Genomic DNA, 17,380 nt, shown 5'->3' with positions numbered 1-17,380 from the left:
TTTTTCTCAGCTTTCCTGAGCATTTTCATATATGTAAGTCTGGAGTTGGACTTTCCAAATATACTAGTATCAGTTAGCCTGTTATGTAACATTTGAATATCTGAATAATTGCCATTATTCATAAAACAAAAATCAGATATCCCCACGGCTCAACGCATACCATTTGAACCCCCAAACCACAAAGTTTTTCTTTTTTCTTTAAAAGACCCTTTGTATTTTCCTGTGAGTCACACTCATGTTTGCAAACATTTTTCTCTGCAACCAGGATACGGAAATTATTTTTCTTTTGTAAAAGCACCTGAAAGCAAAGGATGCTTAAGTAATTTTGAGTCAAAAAGTCAGGACTTCAAGAGCAAATCTAGGACTTCTTAAGTTTGAAGTAAGGCTGGATGAGGTCCTTCACCAGGAAGAATCACTAAGAATTTACGTTAATGGTCACTGCTCCCGCTTTCTCCCACTCCAGATCTTGCACGAGAGCAAAGCGTTACCTCCAGCACTGCCCCCACGAAGAGGATGTTCTCTCTAAACTTGCCTCATTTAAGTGGGAGGAATTCCAGTATACTGCTGAAGTTTACTTGTATTTTTACTTTTACTTGTATTAATAACAACATTAATAACGTTTATAGCATCACTATTTTGACCCCAACTATTAGGTTTATTCAGCACACACACAGGGACACACCAGCTGAACCTTGAAACTGCCCCTTTAAACCCACAGCACTTTCTAACCAGCGCCGTATTTTAAAGGGTAAAAAGCTTTCCAGAAAAGTCAAATACATTCCAGCGACCGCAGATCTTTTTTTTTTTTTTTTTTCCCAGGCGACAATTTTCTCGTGGACCTAAACACGCTGCTGAAACCTGGGGCGGGAAATAAACAAATCAGAGAAAACTGCTCCCCCACTCAAGAAAAAACAAACCAATAAAAATGTAAGCGAAAAAATTGTTAAAAGTAAAAAAAAAAAAAAAAAATCCAGTAAAAAAACCCCAGAACAACACAAAAAGAAGCCTTCAGGAAAAAAAGAAGCCTTAAGGAAAAACATTAAAATTTTAAGCGCAGGGCCGGCGCCGGCTGGGGGGTGGCAGCTCGGTGGCCGGACGGTCCTCGCGGCGCGGAGGGGGCGCGCAGGCAGCGGGCGCGGTCGGGCGGAGGCAGGGGCAGGGGCAGGGGCAGGGGTAGGGGCTGGGGCTGGGGCTGGGCAGGGGCAAGGGCAGGGGCAGGCAGCGCGCGCCCGGCCCCCTCGCGGCGTGGCGCGGCCCGGCCCCGTCGGGGCGGGGCGTGGGGAAGTTTGATCGCGCGGGGCGCGCCGTGGGGTGCCGCCGGCTGGGCAAGGGAAGGGAAAGGGAAAAGGGGGGGGGGGGGGGTGTGCGTCCCGTTCCGCGCTGCCGGCGGAGGGAAGGAAGGAGGGCGGGAGGGGGCGGTGGGGGGAGCCCCGAGGGGGCGGGCGTGTGCGTGCCCCGGGGCCGGGGGTGCGGCGCGGCGCTGGGTGCATGGGCTGCCGCCGGGATGCGGCGGGAGGCGTGAGGCGGCGCGGCTGAGGCGAGGCGAGAGGCGAGAGGGAGGCGAGAGGCGAGGAGGAGGAGGGGGCCGGGCGATGCTCCGCCGCCGCGGCGGCTCCGCGCACCGGCGGACCTAGGAGCGGCGGGGGCGCGCAGAGAGGGACGGCTCTCCAGCCCCGCCGCGATGGCCACCGAGGTGGTGTGCGGGCTCACCTTCCGGCTGCTGCTGCCCGTGTGCCTGACTGCCGGTACGTCCCTCCCTCCGTCCGTCGGTGGGTCGCCGGGCGGGTGCGCGTCCCGGGGCCGCGGGACCGGCCTCGCCGCCCGCCGGGCCGGCGGCTCGGGAGATGCTCCGCTCTCCTGCCTCGCGGCGGCTCCCACATTCCTCTGTTTCCCCAAGAAACTTTAAAATTCGCAGCTCCCCCCGATTTCTTAGCTATTTGTTGTTGTTATTATTAATTTTTGTTGTTGTTGTTGTTGCTGTCCGCCCGGGGGTGCGGGGCTCGCACGTGTGGCGGGGCTCGGCTCGCTGCCGCCCACCGGCTGCGCGGCGCTGCGCGGGGCTCCGCGGCTCTTCGCTCGGAAAAACTGCCGCTGGCTCCTACGCCCCGCGTCGCCCCGCGTCCCCGGGGCAGGCGTGAGAGAAAGGAGGGTGCAGTGCTCGGCCTCCGGGCATTCGGGTTCATATGCCGTGTCAGGCTTTCGGGGGTGCTCTGTAAAAGCGGGGAGTGAGGGTCTGTCAGAAGGAGCAAGTTCTCTCATTTACAGAGGTTTCCAGGAGGGAGATTTTTCTTATTTTGAGAGAGAGAAATTTCAGTTTATTAAATCGCGTTACTTAGCAGGCGGCCATCCAAGAAACGAATTATTTTTGGATGGAGAACTGTGGTGTCCAGCCATGGGTGAATATGTTAATATTAATCCATGCCCTCCGCACAATTTGAAAATAAAATTCCGAATAAGCAACGATTACACTTTAGATGGGTAGGACGGCCGGCTCGCCGCGAAAGCCGCGGTTGCGGAGCGCGGCTCGGCCGGGGCCGGTGCCCGCCGGGGCTGCGGGGCGGGCGTGGGGAAAGCGGGGGCTCGGCGCTGGTGCCCACCACCCCCTCGGCGCGCCGCCCCGCGCATCCTCCGCGGGCGGCGGAGCGGTGCCGGCCGCACCTTGCGCGGCCGCCGCGGGGCTCCCGGGCCGGGTCCCGGCCGGCGCCAGCCCCTTCCCGGCGGCGCGGAGCGGCGCGGAGCTCTGCGCGCAACGCGGTGGCTGTGGGAGACCCATCTGCAGGGCTGCAGCTCTCCGTGGGGCCTCGCCGGCCGCCCAGGACAGGGCTGCCCAGCGTCTCCCCCCCCGCCCACCTCTGAAACACGCAGCCTTTGCCCTTGACAAACCCCGTGGTGGCCCGGCCAAGGCCGCTCGATCTCAGCATCGTCCCTGCAGCTTGCCCGGGGGGTGCCCCGCGCTCTCGCCCCAGGTGCCCTCCGCTGCCTCTGACTTCTTCGGGAAGGACGCGGACCCCATCCTCAGCCCCGCCAGGGGCATGCGGGACCCGGGTCGCTCCCTGGTGCCTCGCGGTGTGCAGCCCCTCTTGCTTGCACAGACTGGGAGTGAAAATTCATTTTTTTCCCCCATCGTTTTGCTTGAGGTGGTGTGGTGGGTCCTGTTAGCAGGCTTCTACAAAGGGTGAGACGGAGGCAGCTTTCCAGCCTGCCGCCAGCACCTGCACCCCCGTTCCAAAGCCCGTGGCCTCCCTGCAGGTGCCCAGCTCTGCTCTCAGTGGCCACCGCTGGGGCTGGGGAGGCCACGGTTCCCCAGGCCCACGGCAGCAGGTGAGGGGCCCCTGCCTGCTTTGATGCCGTCCCTGTGCGACCGGGTGTGGGTGCCTTTGTGGCCGGTGTGTGGGAACGCTGGGTGCGGAGGAGCTGGGTGCTGGTGGATGGGGCAGGCGGTGGGTTGCCCTCGAGGCCAAGGGGTGCGGGTACCACACAGGTCTTTCAATGCCAGGGTTGGGCACAGGGCACCCCTTGCTTGAAACCTGTTGGGCCTCATCCATATTTTCTTTACACTTGTGAAAGATGGTTGGATTATGGGTGAGGATGAAATTGCTGGAAAGTCACATGGGGAGAAGGAAAGATTCTAGAAAATAAATTGTGTTCAGGTGGAATTATATTATTATTCTAATAATATACTCTAATATACTCTAATAATATACTCTAATAATATAACATAATATCTACCCGTGGTATTAAAATAGTAGAGGTATTGTTCTGTCGGGTGCTCAGTCTGGTTCTTGCCAAACTCTTTCTGTACCAAAACAAGTTGAGATAAAATTGTTTTGCTGTCCTGATTCCTGATATTTAGTAATGCAGAGGTACTTTCGCATTGCAGTAATCCCTCCACAGATGAGAACTGATGTTGTCATGAATTGCTTATGGTCGTAAATCTTACTCCTCTGAAGATTAATAGAAATATAAAACCTGAAGGAGGGACTTCCCATCTTGAGGATGAAAAAGAAATCCCACTGCGGAGCTCTTGGTTTTGGACCTAGTGATCTTGTTCAGTTGGATTTGAGAGAGGAATCAGTAAACAGCTGACAAAACAGCTTTTCTCTTACCTTAATTTACTGTGTCTGTAGGTGTTATTCTTTTCCCCTTTACAAGCTGTTAGCAGAGTCCTCACTAAGGTGAAACCTAGTTCAGCCTGCTTCACTTCTCCACTTCTCTTGTGTCTGCACCTGAGTTATCCCTGAGCCAATGCTCTCCTCCTTTCCAAAGCATCAAGGAAGTGTTTCATGGGCTTCTGGAAAAAGGCTTTTTAGAGCTCATATATCACAGTGATGGTTTTTTGTATGACTTACGGTGAGGTTACATCCGCAGCTGAAAAGCTGCCACGAGGACTCACTGCGCAGAGTGATGCCTTGTGTCTCCTACCCCTGTCTGGGCAGTAAATGTGTCTGGCAGTGCTAAAAGGGTGGAAATACAGAGTTGTTCTTTTGGTTCAGAATCTGTGCTTGTGTGCTTTTAAAATGCTAGATTACTGTAGTTTCTTGTGATATAATTTGCCTTTCTGTTTCTAAGAGTAGAAAGTAACAAGGTTGGAGAGCCCTGACGAGGTGTGTGAGGCAAAGGCAGCTGTGGCAAACTCATTAAAAATAACACATCTGCTAACACATCTGCTAAGCTAAAAGGTGATTCTTTAAATACTTTAAAAATGGTTAATGCTTTAAATCCTTAATACTTTAAATACTTTCTTTTAAAAGTAAGTAAAACTATATACTAATGCAAAGATAACTTGCTGGTATGAAATACTTTCCAAGCACTGATTAAGTACCATGTAACTGAGAAAACAGAATTCCTTGTAAGAATTTTTTAGGATCAGATCTGTAGCACTGATGAGTGTAATCTTGTGCAGGTAAGCCTAGATGTATCCATTTAATGCTCAGGAATGACATGTCTTAAGTGTCTGTTGAAGACAGAAAATTTAACATGTAAAAAATGAAAGACTTTGAAGAAGCAAACGCTGATTGTAGGCTTATGACTTAAGAGTTGATCCACTATCGTGTTATTTTCATGATAAAAATTTGTGTTCAGTCTGATGCGGACGTAGAGCTTAAATGACAACTCACAGTAATGTGAAACTTCCTTGCAAATAAAGTACTGTGTTCCATATTAAAACAGAGAGAGTTGGATCTGTTGGGGTTGTTTTTTTTTTTTTTTTAGTGAGATTACTGCAATGTGATGTTTTCCTGCATCATAGTGGTACAGTGCTGAAAAAACAAATAAGAAAATGGAGGAGAGGTAGCTTTTGGCACTGGTGGTGGGAAGTGGGCTTTTTGTGTTTTGTTTTTTAAAGCTTGAGCCTTGGCATGAACCTGTCTTTTTTTGTTACTCATATGAACGTGAAACACGCAAAATGTGATTTGTCTCTCTGAAGTAAGGCATCAGAGCAATCTTTTGCTAATTGCTTTCTTTGGTTTATAAACTTGAACCACAAAGCTGTGGTTTACATCACTTGATAACAATTTTTAATTATTCTGCTTCCAATTGTTTTACTTCACACACAATTTATTAGTTTTCTTTTAAGCAAAATATTATTATTTTCAAATGGGGTGCTGGGAAAGAAATGCTTAGAGAGAACAGCTTTCTCTGGTTTTTGAGTGATGCTGCTGGCTGGATTGCATATTACCAGCAAATCGTCTTCGGTGAGCTAGCTGCCTGGCCCAAGCCCTTCTGAGAAGTTACACTTGCTTTCTGAACTCCTGAATTTTGACCGAGATGAAGTAAGAATTGTAGGAGTTTCTAAGAAGTTGGGGCTTTTTTGAGAGGGTGAGCACAGGTATCAGTGTTTGGTAAGTGATGTCAGGTAAAAAGAAAATACTTTAAAGTTTTTGTAGGCGACAGAGTTCAGATACTAGTTGGAAGTTTTCACTTGTTTCTTCAAGCCGAATCTTTGAACTGGTATATAGCGGGAATTGCTTTTTCTTCTCCTTTCAGTGACCGTGATTAATCAGAATGGTACTGAATGAATCAGAATGGTCATCTCTTCAGAATATAAGTAATGTGTTACAGAGAATATTTTTTTGAAACATACACAGTATTTTCAAAACCACGTGTACTCAATTGTTGGAAGTGTCTCAGTGGGACTGAGGTCCTTGTTCTGCCTTGGAAGGAAAAAGTAGATTCCGGCAGGCTTGGGTGCTCTTTGACTTTTATCCCCAAATTAACAAGTATTGGTGAAAACTTTGGAGGGAAATATCTTCATTACTATGTTAATGGGTACTAAAATGCTATTAAAAGTATGTGCTTTAAAGAGTATTTCAGAATCCAGTACCTCCCTATATGTTTTGAGGGTTGGAATTATTACTATTCACATTTTCCATAGACAGAACGAGTTGATCAACTTTGTAATATTAAGGCAACTCTGTGGGGGCAGTGAATGATGCCATGCTTGGAATATTATTTTTTGGGTGCTTGTTGTTAATTTCACTGGAGGTGGTTGTTTCAAAATGATAGTACAATATGACATTGTTTTGCAGTTTTCAGGTGACTGAATGATTTTTATGTGTCAGTCTGTACAGGTGATGTCAAGGTGATGACAAAGCGAGTTGTGATGCGGGACCGTTTGGACTAGAGAGTAATTTGCGTACTGACGTTGTGTGTGACTCTATATATGTGGATATGTATGTATATATACATATCTAAAACACTGACATATTTTTAAAGTTGAAATAAACTTTGCATAGGCAGCAAGAGTGCTGCTTGTTATGCTCTAAAATTGGCCAGTTACTGAAAAGAAGGCAAAGAAAGATCAAACTGTTGTGGGTTTTTTTTTTTCATTATGGTGGCATTGGGGAATATTTATTATGATGTACTGAGAAGAATGATAGGGAACAGCATGAGAGAGATTCACATAGGCTTCCTGTTACATTTTAAAACTCTGTTGTTGTCCCAGAACACTCATAAAAATGTTAGTCACAGCAACAAAAAGTCTAGGAACCCCTTAATGGGTAGCATGCTGAAAAAAAAATTAACTTGGATGCCAGTTTGCACAAGAGATCCTAAGATGGGTGTTGGGTTTCCTTCCCCTCTTCAAATGTTTTAGAAATGTATCTGTCTTCTTTTATGAAAGGAAGTTTTGCCTAGTTCAGTGTGAGCAGGTGAAAGGTGTCAAGGGGAAGAAATATATACAACCTTGCAGGAGCAACATTTTCCAGGCTTGTAGGCACAGGGTTAGAATTTCTTGTGCATAAAACGCATATGTCATTTCAGTCTCTGTGGCTTCCATCTTAGGTCAATTAAGATCCGGAGAAAAGTGTTTTGGGGAGAGAGGGGAGGCAGCACTCGCCTGCAAGCACGATGCTGTCTCTCTTCTCTAACAGCCGTCTTGGGTTGACTGCCTCTGGTTCCCCCTAGCACACAGGCTGGGAAACTCTATTTAAAGATGCATCCCACAAAAAGTGGGAATAAAACATCACTCCTTAAGTTCTTACCATCTCTAGTTATTTATCCACTTAATGGTTAAGATGAAATAAAAGCAGAACCTATAAATTTGCAAGGCTTAGGGCTTGCCTGGTAGGTAGCTTGTTCCACAGACAGTATTGAACTTGGGAACGGAAATCAGTGGGAGGCAGCTGATTGGAGAGAGTTACTTAGAGAAAGTGAACAACTTGCCTGGTGACTGTAGGAACTGGAAAGCATTTGAATCCTTTATTTGTAGTGCTGGAGCTCATAGGTATCAGTTGCAAATCGTGTCATGCATGAAATTCCCTCTCTGTCTTTTAAACTGCAGGTACAACACTGAGCCATGTTCTGTTTTTTTAATCAGAGCAGTCAAATCATAGCATGAAATGCACTACTATACGTGTTTTTGGAACAGATAACTCGTTTTTTCTGAGGATGTTTCTGAGGGAGGTCGAGGAAGAGAATGGTACTGTTATTGCACCTGTACATGTGTAGCCACAGTGGTCTTTTATTTCAGGTAGTTTGCTAAAAGTCCAAAAATGTGGGAAACAAAAACTGTCAGACAGCAGGCGGGGGGAACTGAGTGCAACTGTTTTCACGACTACAGCACTAAAATAATTTTGAGCGGCAGCTTTACCACCATGTCAGTTGGAGTAGTGGAGTTGCAAATGCTGGCAAAAGCAGATCAGAATGGCTGACATTGCTAAAAGGACTCTTGGAAAGGAATATCATTAAATGGATCATATCTGAGAGGGACTTCAAATGTGCTCCTTCATACCAGTAAAATCCTTTTCACATGCATGTAAAGCTGCTGGGTGTTTGCACTCCAGTTTTTCTTCTTTACATCTCTTTTCTCTTGTCACATTGAAATGATAGCCCTTGTGAAGCTGAAGGATCTTATTTTCAGGATAATGTTTCTCTTGAAGAACATCAGTGACTACTTTCTCCTGTTGGACTGCAGCACTCTAAGAAACAGGCTGTTTGCTTTCTATCATGGAGAATGATGTTAGCAAGTGCTAATTGGTGAAAGAGTACATGTAGTCAAGTAGACTGTACAAGCCTTTGTAATATCTTTAGGCACTTCTAAAGATACTGTAAGTATGACTTGCTAAGCTAGTAAAAGGCTGTATAGTGAGGGTTCTTTGTGCTGCAGCACATTGATCAATATTTGTAACTAAATCAATTCAGGTTTGTTTTCTAGGGTAAAAGTTTTCTGTAACATTACTTTTGTGGTGGTCACAGGTCTTCATGCTGTCATCTTGACAGATCTTTGAAGCTAAGCAGGTCAGAGGCTGGCACCATGCACATAAATTTTCATAAAAAGTGCAGGTGTTGCTGTCAGGAACATTAGTGACAGAGTTGTCTTATTCTTGTACTGAGAGAAACTGGTATACTGGGGTTTGTTTTGTCAGATGAACCATCTTAAGATTTTGAATATTATAAAAAAAAAGTCCATGAGTTGAATTATATAATACCTTTATTTTGGTGTGCTTGTTGGAAGTGTATCCTTTGATGCATTACGTTCAGGATGTGGTTGAATTAATGCACTTCTCTTCTCCTGAGAGTCTACCTGTCCATTTCCCGTCTTGAGTAGGCAGTTGTAAAACCTGAATGTCACATTAAGGTTGCTATTCTGTATCTTAATTTCTTTTGTATTTTTAATTCCAAGCTGCAGTGTTAGCTTTGATAATATCCTGTAGCAATGAATTCTGTGGGTGAAATCCACCCTGAATAAAAAGGAGTACTCTTTAATTCGTTTTCAGTTTGTTGCCTTAGTAAATAATCCTTTGGATGGGAAAAAGTATGTATAATCACTTAAATCAACAACAGTCTAGTGTTCTATTTACCCTAACACTTTAGAATAACATTTGCAAGACATAAAATCAACCGTTAAGATTAACTGTAGAAATTAACAGCTCTGAGTTTCCTATCAATTGTCCAGTTCTGAAGAGAAAGGGATGAGGATTATGTAAATCTGCCTTTCCCATAAATAAAGAGTTTTAGGACACTGTATTTTTACAATTTGAATCATTAGAGAGTAGAGCGTAGCACTTCTCTGAGCTCATTCATGTAGTCTTCAGTTTGGAGGCTCTTTTGGAAATGAAGTAAAACTTAAAGAAGTGAGTCTGTGTGTTTGTGAGTGATACACTGATCACTCCCTTTTTGGCAAAATATTATAAAGTGCGGAATTGCAGACATTACATACTCTGTCTACTGTGTCCAAGCCACTGATTTGTTAATGCAGCTTGACAGAACCATAACTTAAACCTGAAGTATTTAAGTGGTATTAGAGTGAGGGTCAATTGTGCCCCTTGTTCAGAAGTTGCATGGGAGACTGAAAATTATTTCCTTAACAGATAAAGGGGTGTGTTCTGAACTCTCACTGTTCTGAGGGATACTATGTGGGTAAAGAGATGCTAAACAAGTGCTGTCTTTTCCCTAGTCATGATAATACCACTCAATAAACTGTATGCTCATGGGTTTTTTTGGTAAAAGACATGCTATTAGAGAAATTAGCTCCTGGCTAATTTGAGGAACATTGAACTCCTTTTGCTAGCAGTTGTGTATTCCAAGTTGCAAGTATATGTTTGGCCTTTAACTTTAGTTTAGCTTTTGTGAAATGCAGATTGAGGTTGCAAAGGCTCAGAAGGGAATGATCAGTGAAACATATTGGATAGCCAGTGTATCCCCAACCTTGTAATCTGAAAGTACGCCTTTCCCCAAATTGATAAATCTCCAACTGTAAAATGTGATGCTGGTTACAGCATTATGTGTCACTGATATTGTTGATTTGCTTGCCTAGGAGATGACCTGCTAACCTCTAGCAAGCAAGTACAGTGACATTTACTCTGAATTTCATTGTAACACATGCTCATATATTGGAAAATGTCTGGAACATGCAAAATGTTTGCATAGTGGCTGCACCTGTTTGTGTTGTGTTTTACTTCCCTTGTTATATTTGTGGCTTTTTATGACATCTTTCAGAATAGCAGTTTCCTGGTCACTTGAGAATAGATTAATTCCTAAGCCAAAGGCAAGTGAGGAAAATTTGTCTCCATAAATCCTGATTTATGTAGAAAACTTTTACTGCCATAAATAAATATGAGCTCATGTTTTCATTTTGTTGGCCTACTTCTATGAGAGTATTGTTAAACAGTATTCATAGCTGTAATGCGATTGCTAAAATGTGTTTCAATTCATTGGTCCTTCACTCACTGCTTAGAATTTTAAAGACCTATCCTATTACATTCCTTAATAACCACTGCATTTTTTGATACATGATTACATCCACTTCTACCAGACAACAACCTAAAGGAAACATGTTTTAACCTTTTGAAACTTTAGAGACCAGACTTTCTGGGACATGTGTATTGCAGGGCATGTTTTAGAAGGAGTGCACTTTCAGTTGCAAGCATGGAATTAAAATTACTTTTTATATTTTTGCATGAGTCATTGATAACATCATAATTTTCTTTGATGGCAATAATTGTATGTTTCTGTGTAGAAAATCATAGAGAAATATTTACACCTTTTCTAAATGCTAGATTATAAAATTGTTTTCTTCAGGTTGTAGTGCTGTCGGTCAAAGAAATTCTGCTGTGATACATGTGCTGCCAGCCAGAGAAGCTGCATGATCTTTTTGATTCTTCCTCTTCCTTCTTTCTTCTCTAGACATTTAACACATGTCAGATTACTGTTTAATTTAGAGAACAAAGTTCTGTGAAGTATGACCCATCTCTCTTATTTGTGAGCTAGGCATATGTATTTGCAGTATAGTGCTATGTAAATAAGAAATACCACTTCCATAGCTTATTTTCTCCAAATCAAAAGAAAATCAATAACCAGCCGCTTTAAAAAAACACTTTGGATAAAATGCCGTTGCTCTGTTCTTAAAAACAAGGCTTCTGGTAAAATTTAGCACTTTCTTCCATCATTTCAGTGTATAATTGAGCAAAAAACACCCCAGTGTGATACCGTGTCTGTCTCTTTGTGAAAATATGTTTCAACTGGAAAGATGATAATCTCCATAGTTCATGCTTTTCACTACGTTTCTTCTTATAAACCTGTATATAGACTTGGATGTCACATTGTCTCTGACGTTGTTGTTTGTTTTCTTCTGAAGTCTGATCAGGTCTCTTCTAACAGAACAGAACAAAAGCCTCTCCTGTGGTTTTAAAGATGTTTTATTAACTATTTTCATACATTTGCTGATTAGGGGAACTCTTTGTGATTTACTTCTAGATAAATGAGTTTCTCCTTCTTCCCTAACGTGACACATCTTTCTTTCCCTAAGCTTTCATGCTCTTCTTACCGTATGGTACATTGGTCAGGACCTTTGATCTTTCTTGGGTAATAAGGTATGTGTCCATATTACTATAAAAATGCATTTCACTTCTTGCTTCTTGTGAGGGGCCTTTAATTTCCATGGGGTGTAATTGTGTTTGTAAATCTTCCTTATGTGAGCCTACTGCCGTGCTTGTTAAGCATGGCAAATTGTACAGCTTAGCTCAGAGCTTCACTGTTTCCTTACTCTCAGATGAAACGACCTTCATATTCCCTAAGATACAGCACAGGAGACACTAATGGTTGGGGGAGAAAAACCTAGTCAGCCACACAAGTCATATTTACTCTGTACCACACAAGCCTTAAGTGTACTCCCACTTCCTTTCAAAATAAATCCAATAATTGACTTCATCCCCTTGTTTAACGGCTGGTTGCTCTTAACAGTGAGCCCTGTAATGTTTGGAAGGATTAGCGTTCAGTGATGTTTAGTTTCCACCATTCTTCTGCAAGTGATGTCTTTGTCATGAGAGAAGTCCCAAGTCTGAGAAAATTGACCCTATTTTACGCTTCCTCCACCCAATACAACTTTCCTCCCCAAGTTCTAATCTTTTGATTTGTTTGACCTTGAAACACAATGTCTATGTGTATACTCTGAGGCAAAATACAAGAAATACTGTGTATATATACAATTTTATTGATATAATGTATCTTAAAATACCCTTTTGTAGTGTTTAACCTGTCATCCATTTGTTCTTATTGAACTGAGTCAACAAACTCAATCATCATGCCCATTAGTGTACATAAACATCAAACCCTGTTTCTCACAGCTTTTCATTGTCATCTGCAAATATAGCATCACAGTTGCTTGAAGACCTCTACAAATATATTTCTTGTTAATTTGTTGAAAACAAAAGTAAGTATACTCTTTTTATATGTGTTTAAAAAGATCCTTGCAGTTTATTGTACCACTGAGATTTTAAGCAAAAATTGCTTTAAGATACAATAACCTTATGTGAAATAAGCCACTGTCAACTTTTGGCAGCCTCAATAAGCCACTCCTGATATGTACATTTTTATCATAGCATGAAGACATACCGAGGGCTGTAAGACAACCCTGCTGTGCCATTTTGAGGGTCTAGAAATGAGGGTTGGCCTAATCACTTAAGTTGATCCCTTCCTGTGGAGAAGTCTATATTAAAATGCAAACCAGAGGTAATACACAAATCTTGTTTCCTACAACTCGGCTGCTCAGTGATGAGCTATATTAGCAATAGTAAGGAAATGGCAGATGGTCCCAAATGGTCATTAGCGTGTCCTGGAGGATGAAGCAGTTGGAGTTGCTAGAATTGCAGAAGGATATCAGGTTATTTCCTGCCTGTATTTACTGTTACTGTGGTTGGGGGAATTCGTTTGTTTCTTCCCCCTGTGGAGAAAACTGTTTTCCTGTTGCCGTTGAAATGGAAAAGTAGCGCTATTTTTCCAGCGCTACACAATACTGCAAACTGGAAGGAACAAGAAAGTCTCATTACCAGAGTATCTTGCCTGCATAATTAATGCATGTTAGTTGCTGTTGAAATACACTGAAATAAGAATGCAGCAGTTTAAAAAAACCCAAAAAGGATGAGATAGCTAAGTCACTGAAACCAGCATCTGTTTTGAGGAGAAAGAATAATGTTCTGTGGGGCAAGGAATTCCATAGTTATTCGGTTTGGATTTCTCATACATTCTTTTGAAGCAGTTGAGGTTGGCTGCTCCCCTGCAAGGTTTCTGGGGTGATTACAGGATGGGATCTGGTCTGTCTCTGTGTTTCCCACTTCATAGCATGCCAGGCTGGAAGGCACCTGAGGAGGTCTTTTCTCCAATCTTCTGCTCGATGCAACAGTGAATTTAAACATGATTGCTCAGGGCTTTTTCCTGTTGGGTTTTGAAAGTACCTGAGAATGGAGCTCTACAACCTCTTCTGGTACTTAGCCTCACAGTGATTGGTTGGTTGGTTGGTTTTTTTTTTTTTAATTTCTGTCTCATTTTTGATTTAAGGACCAAAGTATTTAGTCTTTACAATAAATCCTCCACTTTCCTCACATAAAAGTAGATGCCTAAGTATGTTCTTCAAGATGTTCTGGTTATGTTTTTTGGGTTTTGGTTCTAAACTGTATAGCAGTGGGTCTTGGAAATCCTGCTGTGAGGAATTGTTTCTTCAGTCTTTCTGTAAACTTACTGGTACCTCAGATCTCAGAGAGTACAGTTCTCCATTCTTGGTTTTAAAAATAAATAAATTAACCACAGCCAGTATCTGTAGGGTATGTTCTGATCTGCTGTGTCTTAACACATACAATGTGCATCCAAAGGCTCAAAAAGATTGAACTTCTGTTTCTCAGCTGGAAGTGCTGAGTATTAATGAATGCTATTCTGTAACATTGGCACAGGTATCTGTCACTGACTTGCAATGAACAGAATGATGGATTAATACAAGACCAGCACAATTTCTTCTCAATTTCAAGAACTATCCAATGCTGGCATTCTCTAAGGGGCTAACTAGCCAGTAAATTATTGGCATTATTTTCCCAGCAATCATGCTCACAAACTTGAATATTTTTAATTAGTCAGTATTTCTTGTTATTCTACAAATCACTGACAGCTAATTTGTTTTAAAACCACCGGAAAAAATCAGTTCTGCATGTTTCTGTACTGCATTCTTTTCTCCTAGATGATCTCCATCTCATGTAGTATTGACAGATTACTTTTAGCAGTAGTTATTTTACTGTTGGGTTGCAATTTTGAAACAAGTATTTGAAAAGCTGGCTTGCGTTTTGGATGTATGAAACACTTGGTCCTAGTCATTCACAGAATCAGTTGTACTGAATTCTATAGATCCAGCAGAATGGTTTCCAAATTTTTGCCTGAAAACTGCAAGATTTATGTATTTCTTTGACTGTGTTTAGTTAACTGTGCTGCCGTTAGAGGGTCAACCTACTGTATATTGGAAATTCTCTTCCATAACCTCTTTCATTCTATAAGAAGCATGGGGGAAGTTGCAGTTTAACCATATGAAAAGTTGAACTGTTCATTGCGTGTAGCATAGCTAGCCTTCATTTGATAAAAGGCAGGTTACTGAAATCAGAAGTTACACGTCACTACTGTTTTTCCTCCTGTTCTGTACACGTCTGCCCTTAAGTTAACAGATGATTTCAACATGGAAAACAATATCTGATGTAGTATACCTGTAGCTGCCCAGAAGACTCTTCTGAGGGCTATTTATGCTGTTAACTGTCCTAATTGTGGGAAATGTCCTCATGTCTTCCTGTAGCTTATCATTTGCATTTTTCACCATCTGCATCTGTTGCTCCTTCCCTTCTTTGAAAGATTAACACCACCTCCCATGCAACACTACAGATAAAATGTGTACTGTGTCATCTGAACATATAATTGCAGAAGCATCACACTCTGTTATTATTTTCTTTTGGTTGTCTAATTTGGCAGCCTATTTCATATGTTGCTCAAAGTGGTGTTTTATTGCGAGACCACCTTCTTTTCTAAATTTAAAACATTTAAAAAGTATATTTATATGTACAGGGAAATATCAAGATAGCATGTGTTTTAAAAAGTGGTCTAGAAATATTGGGAATTTTAGCTTTAGAGTTTTATAAAGATTGTATAACCAAAATGTTCAAATATTTCTGATGTTCTAGCAAGTAGTGTGTGTACCTCTCCTAGCATGTGGGAGTAGAAAAAGAACTAGAGAAGATGTGCCTTACTCTCAGAATTGCCAGACTCCATGTAATCTACTGAATCATGCTTGCCTGGGGATACCCATCCTTTTTGCAAATCAGACCTGACAATGTTTGCATCCCACGTATGTGCATAAGGAGTGAGTCAAATCTTGCATAGGTAAGGAGAAGGAGCATGCTGCAGAGTAACATTTTACGAACTTGTATTACTACTAAAGATAGTAAGGTTAATCAAGGTAAACATATGCTGTTTTCACATATAACACTTTTTTTTTTTTTTTCCTTGAGCTGGTGCATTTAAAATGTGGCCAGGTAACTAATTCTGTTAGTAACATTTTTTTACTTGAATTGATACAGTTTTATTCTTTGACATGTTGATGTTGGTAGCTAGGATTGGTGCACATTGGTCACTTAATTGATTTTAAAACATCACTTTTCAGGTCGGCAGATTCTTTAATGTATGATACAAATGTCTTTTTTTTTTTTTTTTTTTTTTTTTTTTAAAGTTATGATTCCCTAGGATTCCCTAGGCAATTGTCCAAGAACAAGTGTTGCCAGTGCCAGAAGGTTACTCAGAAAGGCCAGTATCTTCATTCCATGAATCAGATAACATATAACATGCCATCTCATCTTAACATAGTTGAGTAAATCATAGGAAGATGTAAAACAAAATTTGAAAGAAACTGCTGTTGTTGCTGTGTTATGTAACTTGAGATAACTAATCATCAGCTTGTCATTCCCTTCATTCCCGAGCCATGTTTGTATCTAATTAGATTGTTCCTTATACATAAAATAAGAAATATCTGAGATTCAGCCTCAAAGTCAGCAGTAGTGGTCTGTGGTTAGTGTAAGACCACAAATGATGTCAATAAATTAATGATGTCATGGGTATGCACAAATAGAGGAGAAAGAGAAATTAGGAATGCAGTCTTGAGCACAAGAGAAGAAGAGTGTCTCTCATGAAGTGGTTAATCAACACTACGAGAAGATACTATCAGTGGTGTTCACAGAGCTGTTAGCACATTAGAGTGAAGTTGTTTGTTTCATGTTGTTTTTTGTCAAAATTCTGGTAGAAAACATTGCCCTTCAAGGATCGCTGTCACAGACTGTAACATCATCATTTCTCCTCACAAACAAGGGAAAAAGATTCCTTAGGCTGGCAGAGTAGTCTTTGTGGCTAGCCTTTTTAACTTCTTTTTAATTTTTTTAGCTGTTCCTGTCTGGTTGTATCCAGAATAACAGACTCAGGGCCCTCAGGGATGTTGAGTGTTCTGAACAAAAACACAAGCAAATTGCCTCCATCATTTAATATCCTCCTTTCCACTTTCCGTTATGTGTTTTTGTTGGTAACCGTGTGAGATTGCTTCTTTCATTGCAGTTCGTCCCAGCTCCCTGTCTGTCAGTTTTGTATTATAGTATAATTAAGCTCATTACATATTTAGATAGCTTCTAAAAGATAAATTACTACTAAGGTAGACGTAACATAATAAAAAGTGTTCAGAATCAAATCAAATCGTTTAGGTTGGAAAAGGCCTTTAAGATCATCAAGTTCAACTGTTAACCCAACACTGCCAAGTCCACCACTAAACCATGTCCCTAAGGGCCACACATCTAAATATCTTTTAAATACCTTCAGGGATAGTGACTCAACCACTTCGCTGGGCAGCCTGTTCCAGTGCTTGACAACCCTTTCAGTGAAGATATTTTTCCTAATATCCAATCTAAATATCTCTTGGGGCAACTTGAGACTGTTTCCTCTTGTCCTATTGCTTGTAACTTGGGAGAAGAGACTGACACACACCTCGCTACAACCTCCTTCCAGGTAGTTGCAGAGAGCGATGAGGTCTCCCCTCAGCCTCCTTTTCTTCAGGCTAAACAACCCCAGTTCCCTCAGCTGATCCTCATAAGACTTGTGC

At 42.2% G+C, this 17,380-nt stretch overlaps 1 protein-coding gene across 1 annotated transcript in view; it reads left to right on the top strand.

Annotated features, from left to right (window-relative positions):
- The first annotated feature begins 1,681 nt into the window (after positions 1-1,681).
- PIEZO2 (piezo type mechanosensitive ion channel component 2) overlaps positions 1,682-17,380 on the top strand; it is a 316,515-nt gene continuing 300,816 nt past the window's right edge. The window contains exon 1 of the mRNA XM_074847751.1: positions 1,682-1,745. Within this exon, the coding sequence (XP_074703852.1) occupies positions 1,682-1,745 (64 nt within the window). The remainder of the gene's footprint in view (positions 1,746-17,380) is intronic.

Source organism: Strix aluco, chromosome 1, assembly GCF_031877795.1.
Source record: "Strix aluco isolate bStrAlu1 chromosome 1, bStrAlu1.hap1, whole genome shotgun sequence".
NCBI lineage: Eukaryota > Metazoa > Chordata > Aves > Strigiformes > Strigidae > Strix > Strix aluco.
The sequence above is the reverse complement of the archived record's forward strand: the minus strand, read 5'-3'. Positions and strand labels throughout refer to the sequence as shown.